The 13,689-nt window shown below is 55.1% G+C and overlaps 1 protein-coding gene across 1 annotated transcript; it reads left to right on the top strand.

Annotated features, from left to right (window-relative positions):
• Positions 1–223: 223 nt before the first annotated feature.
• Positions 224–838, top strand: LOC120110618. The gene has a single exon (XM_039126185.1). It carries the CDS (start codon positions 224–226, stop codon positions 836–838), a length of 615 nt encoding a protein of 204 aa, XP_038982113.1.
• The last annotated feature ends 12,851 nt before the right edge of the window (positions 839–13,689 follow it).

Below are 13,689 nucleotides of genomic sequence, written 5' to 3'. Positions count from 1 at the left end.
TCCTAGGGCGGTACAGATTTGGAGCTGTTTATCTGCGGCCATACCCTCGAGGTGGGAGTCAGTGGAGGTTTTGTTAAAGTTCTTGAGGAACTCTACCAGGAGATCTAGCACAGCCGAGTTTGGGGTTGCAGTTGCCTATCTGGCTTATCATATATGGCTGGATAGGAATGGACGCCTATTCGAGGGAAGAGGGTTGCACCCGAGGATTGTTATGGATAGAGCTATGGCCCAGGCAGCGGAGGTCTGTTTGGTGACTCCATCGACGTCATCTGAGTTGGCTAGGGACATCTGGGGTACCTTTTCCGCTGTTTCAGCGCCTAGGTATGCTTCTCTTTTCTGGGTACCCCTACCCCCTGATTTTCTTAAGATGAATTTTGATGGTGGTATGGCGATGGATAGAGCTTCTGGAGAAATTGGCTTTGTTATTAGGGACCAGCATGGCAGATTGATTGCAGCTGGTGGTCGGAGCACTCTAGGCTTGATTGTCATTGGGGCGGAGCTACGAGCTGCCTGGGAGGGTATCCGGTATGTGAGATGTGTGCTGGGTGTTGATAGATTGTGCATTAAGGGCGACTCTGCCACGGTGATTGACTGGATACGGGGGGTGGATAGATATGGTGACAGCCACCCATTGATTCGAGATACCCGCAAACTGGTTCAGGAGATGCTAGCTGTCCAGATTGGTCATGTGTATCGTGAGGTGAACAGAGCTGCGGACTGGGTAGCCTCATATGTGGCTCGTCACGCTGGGGACATCATCTGGACAAGTCTAGCTGGTGTTCCCCATTTGTTGCTCTGTTTACTTTCTTCTGATTTAGCAGGATGTACTTCTTTTTGATTTAGTGGAAATGGATTGCCGTTTTACCAAAAAAAAAAAAAAACAGATTAACATAGCGAGCAGGGATTGGCCCGGTGAGCGACTGGGTCTAGGATATAATTTCCCCCTCTAAAGGCAGCACACTGTGTGCCGTCTTTTGTATGTGAAATCTCTGCAAATCAGGATCATGCCATTATTGCTAGCGCAGGGCCGACTCTGTAACCTCGCCCTCTTTTTAAAGTAGACAGATAGAAAAGGCCCCCCAGATAACCAAACATAAGCCTTCAGCCAGCCCAATGCATCCTTCCACAGGCCACAAACCACCGACAAATACCTTCTCAAGCCCTTCCTACTCTAGCGAGAGCATGTATAACAACAAATACTTAAAAGCTAGGTAAAATGGTACCTTCATATACGCCATGCATGCTCCTGCTACTCACCTTGATAATACAAGGCTACTTGTCAAGAATAAATACGTTATCAAGGGATGAACAAATCCCTTGTGCAATTGCGCCTCCTGAATGATGTATCTGTAATACCCAAGCCTTTTAAAGTCTGATACCGAGTCTGGCCAGGTCCATTTGTCCGGCCCAGAAGCATGCTTCAACCCACAAAAAAAAAAGTTGTACGTACTGACCTCATCGAAAGGAATCCAACCAAGGACCGAATTTCAGCCTTCTTCGATCCTATTTAGAGCCCTCCGATCCTCTCTTTGATCTTGCCAGAGAGCCCAAGTCCCTCGATCGGAGTCGTTGCTAGTCTTGGAAACCCTGGTAGTCGCATGCATATATTTTTTAAAAATTTTACAGCGGAAGCATGAATTAAACTATTTAATTCCTATGCATGCTAGAGATCATATTTTTACAACAAAAATAGATGCAAAACTTTAAATATTTATCCTAAATAAGTAGGCATGATTCTATGTCTAACATGTAATCATGCAGAATTTTAGCAACCTAGTTGATTTCTAATTTTAATTTTTAATGAGATCAGATCTCATACCTTTTTGCTTTGAGAATTTTGATGATGCCTTGATCACCTTATATAGTCGCACACATATCCGGCCTCTACGGATAGTCCACGCGAAGCTTTAGGAAGATCCACAACTGCAGGAGTGCTAGCTCGTGTAGAGGTGCTGCAATGGCTGAACTTTTCTCCCTCGAAGCACTCAACTTTTGATTCTTCTTCGAGAGGATGAAGGATGGAGATGAAGGAGAAGGAGGAGAGAAGGTGGCTAGCTCTTAGAATTTTTTTAGAATTTAGAACCCTTTCTAAAGACCATCTCAACAAACCCTAAGTGTGGGGGTCCTTTAATAGCCAAAAGATCCCCACCGCCTCACACCTCTTTTGGCCAACGAATTTGGCTAATAAAATTTCCAAAAAATTCTGGTGAATCAGCAGCTAAGAGATGAACAAATTCTCTTAAAGTCTTGTACCATGAATCCCTAAAAATCAGGAGGTTATTGCGCCCCAAACTTCAGCTGCATGCCACCTTGCTTGATGCGTCATGCAGTCCCTACAAATTAGAGATTTGATTCCTATCTTTTTAGGAAGATTTGAGGCGCCATATTTTTTAAAAAAATAGCCCCGTGCCTCCTCTTTCCTCACGCCAAAAATTGGCTAAAAATAAAGAGGATAGACACCACTGCTTTTAGGGATAAGGATGAGGTATCTTTTTTCTCCAAGAAAGAAAGCTAGGGTCCTAAATTTTAAGAATTCTTCTCCATAATAAATTCTAATTATTTGGACTCTTAATCCTCATCAAATAAGGACTCTTAATTAACTTGAGTCAATCCCAATCCAATTGGATCAAGTCCGATTAATTAGGTTATGCCCAATCGGCTCGGGTCGAACCCGATCGAATTAGGTCAAATCCTAATTTAATCCAAATTGAATCTAATTCAATTTGGCTTAATTAAAGTCCAATAATTCAATCAAATTAAATTTATTAGTAATCCAATTACTAATTAACCCTTCAATAATTCAATAATTATTTTAATGCAACTTTTGCTTAGGATAATTTGTCAATCGAATTGACCAAATTATCCCTGAATGATTCTTAGGCCCTGTTTGGGGGAGCTTTTGGGGGGGCAAAAAGTACTTTCTGACCCTCCAAAAGTACTTTTAGAGAAAAAAGGATGTTTGGTAAAATTTCTAAAAAGCTGTTTCAGCTTTTGCGGGAAGCTGAAAACAGCTTTTGGGGGGAAGCCCAAAAGCTGAAAACAGCTTTTGGGGGGAAGCCCAAAAGCTGTTTTCAACTTTGTCGGAAAGCTGTTATTTTACCAAAAATACTCCTATTTAAAAACCCTTTTTTCCTCCCAAAGTGGCCCATCCACCGCCTCTTCCTCTTCCGCCCATTACCCTCCTATTCCTCTTCCTCTTCTGCCCATCCCCCTCCTCTCCATCTCCCCCACCGCCGCCCACGACGCCCTCCCCCTCTTCTCCCTCCTCCGCCGCCGTTCCGTCTCCCTCGCCGCCGCCCTCGACGCCCTCCGCCTTTTCTCCCTCCTCCTCTGCCGTTCCCCCTCCCCTACTGCTATCGCCAACGCCCTCCTCCTCTGCCGCTCTCTCTCCCCCGCCGCCGCCTCCAACGTCGTCTTCCTCTTCTCCATCCTCCTATGCTACTCCCTCTCCCCCGTCGCCGCCCCTGACGCCCTCCGCCTCTTCTCCCTCGCCCGACCACCTCTCTCTCCCCCCCGACCGCTCTCCCTCTTCCTTAAAGCTTCTCTCTTCGGCTTTGTCGCCCATCCTCCCGTCGTCGCGCCGTCGGGAGCTTGATCGCCCCTTCTATGACCACGTGGGAGAAGTGAGGCAAGGGAGGAAGAAGGGAGGGGAGAAGCTTCGGGAAGGAGGAAGAAGAAAGAAGAGAAGGAAAAAAAAAGAAAAGAAAAATAAAAGAAAAGAAAAAGAAAAGAAGAAAAGGAAATGAAAAAAAAAATAGAGAAGATAAAATAAATAAATAAATAAATAAAAATATTAGTAATTGTTTAACCAATTTTATCATCTAGCTAAAAAATTTGTTAGGAAGATAAATGGTCATCAGAAGAGTAAAAATTAATTTACGCTAATAATTAAAATTTTTTTATATTTTTATTATTGTATTATACTATAAATATAATATAATATTGTATTGTTGCTGGTGGTCCAAACCGTGAACGATTGGCACTGCGGTGTGAACGGGGTTCCGTCTGAGTTGTCTTGGTTGGTGTTGGCTGCGCTCCACCTTCCGCCAAGAAACCTGCAAACAAGCCTTGCACCACCACCAGGGTGGTGATGGCCCTCCGACGGTCAAGTCAGAGGAGATTGGAGGAGGAGGAGAGGTGATAATCGCAAGTAAGAGAGTGCTCTGGGAGATATTGCTCACCTCCCCCCTTTCTCCCCCCAGCCGCATATATACCTGGCTGGGGGGTCTCTCAGGGGGGTTCGTTATCGTGGGGCACGATGGTGTGGCCACTGACATGGCCGTTACAGGGCGTCGTGGAGCAGCACCGGGTACGGCCACGTCAGGGCATAGTGGGGCTCCGCTTTGTACGGCTGATGCAGGAGATCGTGGAGCAGCATCAGATACAGCCGTTGCAGGGAGTAGTGGAGCAGGAGGCCGCGGCGTGCCTCTGGGGAATAGCCTGTCGTTATCAAGAGATCTCCGACTCGGGGTCGGATTGCTGGATCAAAGGGCAGCCGACTCGGGGTCGGGCTGCGGAGCCGAGGATATCCGACTCGGGGTCGGATTGCTGGATCAAAGGGCAGCCGACTCGGGGTCGGGCTGCGGAGCCGAGGATATCCGACTCGGGGTCGGATTGCTGGATCAAAGGGCAGCCGACTCGGGGTCGGGCTGCGGAGCCGAGGATATCCGACTCGGGGTCGGATTGCTGGATCAAAGGGCAGTCGTAGTCTTCCTGGGCGCGCGTGCCGGTCACGTGGGGCATGGCGGCTTATTTCCCCCGTAACAGTAGCCCCCCACTTCCGAGCCTGGAACCAGAAGGGGAACAGGTGAAGGGAGTGATGTTTCGGGATTGCCGCCGTTCCTCGGAGAGGCGCGCGCGCTTCGAGCTCCCCGCCCTTTTTATGGCGTATGGCGGTTATTGCTGACCCGGCAGTCTGAGGATTTCGGCGGACATCCTTCCTTAATGGTGTCGATTCGCCTTTGGGGCGCGAGCGACCCTTCGGCAGCCAGGCGTCCTCTGGCGTCATTGAGGCGTCACTTGCCTTTCCGCCTATTTAATCGGGGGCCTTTCCCCGTCCGTCTTCTTCTTTACAGATATTTTCAAGTTTCCCCTTTGCGCCGCTGTTGCTGCCGTCGGACTGTTCGCTCGTTTCTCCTTTGGCGCTCTCGGAGCCGCTCTTACCTCTTTTCCGGTGAGTTTTCCCCATTCTTCAGCTTAGGGCTCTCCATACTTTCCCCTCTTATACTAGTGTACTCCAGTCGCTCCGGTCTTTCCCCCCTTCCTGTCCCCGTCCTGACCGTAGGTTTATTGGCCATTAGGAATGGGCGAAGTGAGGGCAGACCAAATTAAGTCGGAGCTGGTCGCCACAGACTTAGACAGACTCGTGGCTCGGTACCACCTTCCCGAGGCCTGCAACGCCACGCTCCCGGGGCCTGAGGAGAGGATGTCCCATCCTCCTTCAGGGAAGATCGCCATCAATGAGGGCATTCTCCAGGCCGGGTTCCGCTTTCCCCCTTCGGACTTGGTCATGCAGGTGCTACGGGGTTTAAGAGTGGCACCGACGCAACTGGTGCCGAACTCGTGGCGGGCCCTGACGGTCTTCCAGGTTCTCTGCCGTATGCACGAGATCCCCGCCACCCTGAATGTTTTTTGGGAGTTCTACAGCCTGAGCGGCCACCCCCAGGACAAAGGGTGGTGGTGCTTCGCAGCGCGGCGAGGATGCGGCCTTGTCAAGGAGGCTCCTACCTCCATTCACAAATGGAAGGAGCGCTTCTTTTTTGTTGATGCAGATCCCTCTTGGGAAATCAGGGCGACCTGGGAGACCCCGATGAAGTCTCCGATCGGCCTATCGAGACTGTCAAGGGAGGAGTCCGATGGCTTGGCCGCCTTGAAGGGGTTGGTTGCCGAGGGCCAGCTCCCCCCGGTGGCCCGCCTTATTTCCGAGGATACTTTGGTGAATGTCGGTCTGAGCTCGGTCCCCACCGACCGTGAGTCCGCCACCGATTCTTTCTTGACTTTTTCCCTTCTTTCGTCCCGTTCTTTCCTTTGGTTTCTCCGTCTCCGACTATCCCGTCCTTTTTGCAGAGATCGACGACGTCATGCGGTCGGTGAAGACAAAGGCTGTTGGTAGGGCGTCCCTGCTGGAAGCAGCCCAGAGGAGGAAACGAGCTCTTCCGAGCGGGGCCCCACCGGCGAAGAAGTCCCGTAAGGAGGTGCCTCCGACGCCGACCGACGAGTCCGGGCCCACCGATCAGGGAGACGTCGTGGGCACGGACCGGCAGCTGACGCTGTATCAGCCCTCCGGTGGTAAGATTGCCGCTACTCCGGAGGTATCATCCGAGCCTGCCCGAGACGGACGGGTCGGACGTGATCGGTCCCCGACCCGGCCTTCGACTCGGTCGGCTCCTGATGACTCGAGGAGGGACGCGCCGAGGCCCCGACCGAGCGGGACCCTATCAATTCCTGGGGTGACCCCCGCCCCGAGCGCGATCGGCCGGACTCTTCCCCAGGCGATGGATAGGGGTAAGGCTGCAGAACCACCGTCCGGCTCTGGGGAGAAATCGGGGTCTGCCTTCACTACCGATGGCGCCCGAAATCTCATCGAAACAGTGCTGCTGGAGAAGGACCGTCGGCGGGTCCGGGAGTTGGAGGTCTCTGACGTTGGGGCTGCCAGCTGTGTCTGTCTTATGTCGGTGAGTGTTCTTCTGGCCGCTTTTCACCATTTATTGGCTCTGTTGTTCTCCGCCTGACTCCCTTATTTTTTCTATTTCTTAGCTCGCCCAGTACATGATCCGTCTGGAGGAGTGCTACAAGGAACAGGCGGGGCTTCTGGCGAAGGCCGAGGACCGGCTGAAAGCAGTGGAAAAGGGAGGCCAGGCTGTGGCAGGCAGGACAACCGGGGACTTCGAGGCGAGGCTCCGGGAGGCCGAAGAGCGGGCACTCGGCTTTGCTGCCCTCGAGAGGCAGCTGTTGGAGGCTCAGGAGCTTGCCTCGGGTCTCGAGGGCGAGGTCAAGAAGGCGGATGAGCGGGCCGAGAAGCAGTCCCGGAAGGCTGCCGACTACCGGGAGAGGTGGGAGAAGGCCCAGCGGTCAGCCGACGACGCCCGCAACCGAATTCGGTCTCTTGAAGCTAAGCTGGGCGAATTGGAGTCGGCCTTGGAGAAGTCCCGTGCGAGCGATCAGGAGCTTCATTCGCGCCTGACGGAGGCTGAGGCTGCTCGCATTGCTGCCGAAGCGAAGCACAAGGAGGCTCGGGCTGAGCTGCTGAGGGTCTCCACCGAGGCGGAAGGCCGGATTGTGGCGAAGGTCTTGGAGGCGAAAGCCCAGATTATGGAGCGGGCAGAGGCGGCACTGGCCGAGAGGAGTGCGGAAATCGGGCGTCAGGCGGTAGAGGCTTATCGCCAGTCCGCCGAGTTCGCTCATGATATGTCGGAGGCAGTACAGACCTATCGTCAGTCCGACGAGTTTGTCCGTGACGCGTCGGACGCGGGGGCCGAAGCCTTTATCTTAGGCTTCGAGGAGGGCCTGGCAAGGGTGTCGGTTAAGTACCCCGAAGTTGACCTGAGCAAGATTTCCCTTCTCGACTCCTCTCCGGCGCCATTGCCTGCTGGTTCTCCTGCTGCTTCCCTACCTCCTGCGGACGAGCCCGACGTTCCCGACCCGGGAGTTCCTCCAAGCTGACCTCTTGTACCTTTCGTTGTCTTCTCTTTTTTTTTGTATACCGGGGTTTTGCCAAATTGTATGGGCCTCGGCCTTGAAACAATGAAAATTAATGCAAGTTGAATGTTTCTTCATCTCGCCTTCGTCCTTCTTTTTCTTTTAACTCTCGGTAGCGTCTTGCTGACTCCTGGCTCCCGAAATTCTTCCGGCGCTAGGCCAGGCATCCGAGGGTTAGGCCTCAGGAAACTCTTCCGGCGCTAAGCCAGGCATCCGAGGGTTGGGCCTCGGGAAATTCTTCCGGCGCTAAGCCAGGCATCCGAGGGTTAGGCCTCGGGAAATTCTTCCGGCGCTAAGCCAGGCATCCGAGGGTTAGGCCTCAGGAAACTCTTCCGGCGCTAAGCCAGGCATCCGAGGGTTAGGCCTCGGGAAATTCTTCCGGCGCTAAGCCAGGCATCCGAGGGTTAGGCCTCGGGAAATTCTTCCGGCGCTAAGCCAGGCATCCGAGGGTTAGGCCTCAGGAAACTCTTCCGGCGCTAAGCCAGGCATCCGAGGGTTAGGCCTCAGGAAACTCTTCCGGCGCTAAGCCAGGCATCCGAGGGTTAGGCCTCAGGAAATTCTTCCGGCGCTAAGCCAGGCATCCGAGGGTTAGGCCTCAGGAAATTCTTCCGGCGCTAAGCCAGGCATCCGAGGGTTAGGCCTCAGGAAACTCTTCCGGCGCTAAGCCAGGCATCCGAGGGTTAGGCCTCAGGAAATTCTTCCGGCGCTAAGCCAGGCATCCGAGGGTTAGGCCTCAGGAAATCCTTCCGGCGCCAAGCCAGGCATCCGAGGGTTAGGCCTCAGGAAATTCCACTCATTGGTCGACCAAGGCTGGCGCATGCCGAGGCAACTGGTCGGGGCTTCAGGCTAGTCTGCTCCCGGGATGGTCATCGGGTTAGCCTGGCATCCGAGGGCCGAGCCTCGGGACCTTCCACTCGTTGGTCGGCCAAGGCTGGCGCAAGCCGAGGCGACCGATCGGGGCTTCCGGCTAGTCTGCTCCCGGGATGATCATCGGGCTAGCCAGGCATCCGAGGGCCGTCAAGCCTCAGGAAATTCCGCTCGTTGGTCGGCCAAGGCTGGCGCAAGCCGAGGCGACCGGTCGGGGCTTCAGGCTAGTCTGCTCCCGGGATGATCGTCGGGTTAGCCTGGCATCCGAGGGTTGTCAAGCCTCAGGAAATTCCGCTCGTTGGTCGGCCAAGGCTGGCGCAAGCCGAGGCGACCGGTCGGGGCTTCAGGCTAGTCTGCTCCCGGGATGATCGTCGGGTTAGCCTGGCATCCGAGGGTTGTCAATCCTCAGAAAATTCCGCTCGTTGGTCGGCCAAGGCTGGCGCAAGCCGAGGCGACCGGTCGGGGCTTCAGGCTAGTCTGCTCCCGGGATGATCATCGGGTTAGCCTGGCATCCGAGGGCCGAGCCTCGGGGCATTCCGCTCGTTGGTCGGCCAAGGCTGGCGCAAGCCGAGGCGACCGGTCGGGGCTTCAGGCTAGTCTGCTCCCGGGATGATCATCGGGTTAGCCTGGCATCCGAGGGCCGAGCCTCGGGGCATTCCACTCGTTGGTCGGCCAAGGCTGGCGCAAGCCGAGGCGACCGGTCGGGGCTTCCGGCTAGTCTGCTCCCGGGATGATCATCGGGCTAGCCAGGCATCCGAGGGCCGAGCCTCGGGGCATTCCACTCGTTGGTCGGCCAAGGCTGGCGCAAGCCGAGGCGACCGGTCGGGGCTTCCGGCTAGTCTGCTCCCGGGATGATCATCGGGCTAGCCAGGCATCCGAGGGCCGTGCCTCGGGAAATTCCGCTCGCTGGTCGTGCGCTTGTCGCTCGCTGCCCGACGGGGTTTCTCCGTGGCCAGCCGCGATCATGTTTCTCCTTTTCTCTAAGCGTTGCCTGGGGGAACACGAGAAAGGCATTAAACGCTAATTAATGCGTTACCTGGGAAATCGGATCACCAGCTGCTGCTTGCGAGGAGTGTTAGTTGAGCGGCCGCGATACGCGGGTTCTTCGAGGAGGATACGGCCTGGGCGCGAGCGGAGATATGTGGACCTAGGGGTACATGACACCCGGATTGTCCTGCACAAAGAATGCGGTTTAAGGAGAATGACGCTTAGGAAATCGCGGGGAGATACGCCTCGGGAGTCGGAACGGCTCCGGTTTCAATGCGCCTGCATTTATTGGAGCCACCCGCATCGGAACGACCAGGGGGCCGCAGTTTCGGCTATAAATACAGGTGCAGGTACGATGGAGTTTGCCAAGCCGGAGCTGTTCAGGTTGCCATGGATCGCGGACCTCCTCCTTGGCATATGACTGAGAGACTCCTGTTGAAGGAAAGGGGAGACGCTCCCCTTGCGACTTCAGCCAACTAGCCGTTTCATCTGGGATCAACAAGGAGGGTCTTCCCGGCGGAGCTCCGCTCTAGGCGTTTCATCCGGGATCAGATCTCCCCTCCTTGAAGTTCAGCCTCCCGATTGAGCTCTGCACCAGACGCTCAGTCCGGGACCGCGCCTCCATATGCTCTTCCCCCTCGTATTCCTTCTCTTTCCTACCACTGGGGAGGATGGGAATATCCTTTGGAGGCGGCGTTCCCCTGGGGGCAGCGGGAGCTTCTTCTGCGGCGGCTCCTCGTCTTTTTGGTGAGGTGCTGGATGGCGCCTCCGGTTAGAAGCACCCACTTCCGGTGGGATTGCAGCTGCTTTGGGTTGAGGGTTTGGGATCCTCGGTCCTCAGCTCCACAGATTCTCCACCTCTTCTTTGCTTTCTTTACTCCCTAATTCCCCTCTGGGAATTCCTTGTAATCACACGAGCACGCCATTGTAACCAGAAATTATTGAAATGAAAAGTGTTGCACCTTTTCAAATTGTCTTTCTGGCCTTGTTGTTCTATTGGTAATACATCCGCAGGTTAGCGGAATTCCAGCCCCTTGGAATTTCTCGGCCGTCTAGGGCTTCCAACTGGTAGGAGCCAGGTTGGTTTACCCAACGAACTTTATACGGGCCTTCCCAATTCGGCGCTAGCTTCCCACCTTCCGTAGGTTGAGATGCCTTAGCTCGCCTCAGCACCAGATCTCCAATTCTGAAAAGCTTCGGTCGGACTTTGGAGTTGTAATATCGGGCCACCCTCCGCTGATACATTGCCATCCGAACCTGCGCCATTTCCCTTGCTTCTTCCAAGAGATCCAGGTTCCCTCGGAGTTGCTCCGAGTTGGCCTCGGGTCGGTGTGCGGCTACCCGAGGTGAGGGAAGTCCGAGCTCTACGGGGACAACGGCTTCCGTGCCATAGGTTAGGCTGAAAGGCGTCTCCCCGGTAGGAGTCCGATGCGTGGTCCGATACGCCCAAAGGACATTCTCGAGTTCCTCGACCCAAGCTTGCCCCGTCCGTCCGATCCGCGCTTTGATACCTTGGAGGATTGTCCGATTTGTGACCTCGGCCTCGCCGTTGGTTTGGGGATGCGACACGGACGTGAACCGATGTTCGATCCCGAACTCCTCGCAGAAGTCTCGGAAATGCTTGTTATCAAACTGTCGACCGTTATCCGAGATGAGGACCCGAGGTACCCCAAATCGGACGATGATGTTCTTCTTTACGAACTTCCGGACTTGCGCCTCCGTGATGGTGGCCAGTGGCTCTGCCTCCACCCACTTGGTGAAGTAGTCGATGGCGACAATCAAAAATTTCCGCTGGGCCGAAGCGATGGGGAATGGTCCGAGGATATCCATTCCCCACTGTGCAAAGGGCCAGGGGGCGGTGATTGGCGCCAAGGGAACAGAGGGGACTCTCTGGATGTTGGCGTGGCGCTGGCAGGCGTCGCATTTCCGTACGTGATCCTTTGAGTCTTCCAATAAGGTCGGCCAATAGTAGCCTTGCCTCATGATCTTATGTGCCAGGGACCTAGCCCCCAGGTGCGATCCGCAGATGCCTTCGTGGACTTCGCTGAGGGCGTAAGCCGCTTCCGAAGGGCGGAGGCACCTTAAGAGGGGGGCGGTGAACGAGGTCCGATACAGCCTCCCTTCGTAGAGTACGTAGTGGGCGGACTTCATAACAAGTCGCCGAGCTTGATCTTCATCTTCGGGGAGGATCCCTTCGGCGAGGTAAGCTACAAGCGGGTCCATCCAAGATGGTTCCGGATCAATTGCCATTACCGCTTCAGCCTCGCCGATGCTCGGGGCATCTAGGGTCTTCAGGTATATCGCCCTTGACAAGTTGTGTGCCTCAGCGCCCACCAAGCGGGACAACCTGTCGGCCCTAGCATTTTCGCTCCTTGGGACCTGCTGAATGTCAATACTGCCGAGGTCGGGAATGAGTGCTTGCACCTTCCGGACGTAGCTCTGCATGGTCGGGCTCCGTGCCTCGAACTCCCCTCGAACCTGCCCGACCACCAGCTGGGAGTCGGTGAAGACCTTCAGACGCCGGATGCCGAGCTCCTTGGCGAGTTTGAGTCCCGTGACTAGGGCCTCGTACTCCGCCTCATTGTTGGTCACTGGAAATCCGAACCTCAAGGCATACTCGGCTATCACTCCATCGGGATTGGTAAGGACCAGCCCAGCCCCTCCACCTTCAGGGTTCGACGACCCGTCAATGTGGAGCGTCCAGATCGGGAGATCGAGGCTGGGTGTTTCCGGCGGCCTAGGTTCCGTCTCCTGCACAGTGCACTCAGCGAGAAAGTCCGCGAGCACCTGGGCCTTGATGGCGGGCCGGGGCTGGTAGCGGATGTCGAACTCACCAAGTTCTACTGCCCACTTCACCAGCCGTCCCGCATTCTCAGGATTGCTGAGGATCTGCCGCAGTGGTTGATCGGTCAAAAGGGTGACAGAATGAGCCTGGAAATAGGGGCGAAGCCTCCTGGTCGCAGTCAGCAGCGCGAAGGCGATCTTTTCAGCCTTCGTGTACCGCGTCTCGGCATCCCGGAGGACTCGGCTGGTGTAGTACACGGGCTTCTGAAGTTTTGCCTCTTCCCGAACCAGTACTGCGCTGACTGCGGTTGGGGAGACCGCCAGGTAAAGGTAGAGCATCTCCCCCTCTTGCGGCTTGGACAGCAGGGGAGGAGACGCCATGTACTCCTTGAGCTGGTCGAACGCCACTTGACATTCAGCCGTCCAGAGGAAGTCTTTCGGGCGCTTCAACACCTTGAAGAACGGTTGGCAGCGTTCGGCCGATTTTGCCACAAATCGTCCGAGCGCGGCGACCCTCCCAGCGAGCTCCTGAACCTCCTTCACTTTGGTCGGAGGGGACATATCTTGGATGGCCTTGATTTTGTCCGGGTTGGCCTCGATCCCCCGCTGGTTGACAATGAAGCCGAGGAACCTCCCGGCCGAAGCACCAAAGGCGCACTTCGCTGGGTTTAGCTTCATACGAAACTTCCGCAAGGTGGCGAAGGTCTCCTCCAGATCCGCAATGTGCTGATCCGCATGGCGGCTCTTTACCAGCATATCGTCCACGTACACCTCCATGTTCCGGCCGATCTGCTCCTTGAAGATTTTATTGACGAGGCGCTGGTAAGTAGCGCCAGCGTTCTTCAGACCGAAGGGCATTACCTTGTAACAGTACAGCCCCCTGTCTGTTATGAAGGCCGTTTTCTCCTCGTCCTGTGGAGCCATCATTATTTGGTTGTAGCCGGAGAAGGCGTCCATGAAAGACAGCAGCTGATATCCGGAAGTCGCGTCGACCAGTTGGTCTATTCGCGGGAGCGGAAAGCTATCCTTGGGGCACGCCTTGTTCAGGTCGGTGTAGTCGACGCACATCCTCCACTTTCCGCTCGCCTTCCGGACAAGTACGACGTTTGCCAGCCACTCGGGGTAGCTCACTTCCCTTATGAAACCTGCCTCCAAGAGTTTGTCTACCTCCTGGTCGACCACCCGGATCCGATCCGGGGCACAGTGTCTCTTCTTTTGCTTTACTGGTCGGTGGGTCGGGTCGACGTTGAGGGCGTGAGAAATGACCTCCGGGTCGATCCCAGGTACATCGGCCGCCGACCAGGCAAACACATCAGCATTGGCTCGGAGGAATTCCACTAACCGGAGCCGAGC

Source organism: Phoenix dactylifera, chromosome 4 (assembly GCF_009389715.1).
Source record: "Phoenix dactylifera cultivar Barhee BC4 chromosome 4, palm_55x_up_171113_PBpolish2nd_filt_p, whole genome shotgun sequence".
Classification (NCBI taxonomy): Eukaryota; Viridiplantae; Streptophyta; class Magnoliopsida; order Arecales; family Arecaceae; genus Phoenix; species Phoenix dactylifera.
Note: the sequence above shows the minus strand (reverse complement) of the source record. Positions and strands in the feature narration are given on the sequence as shown.

Coding starts and splice junctions, on each gene's coding strand:
- LOC120110618 (XM_039126185.1), top strand. CDS start 224: ATGGCCCAGGCAGCGGAGGTCTGTTTGGTGACTCCATCGACGTCATCT.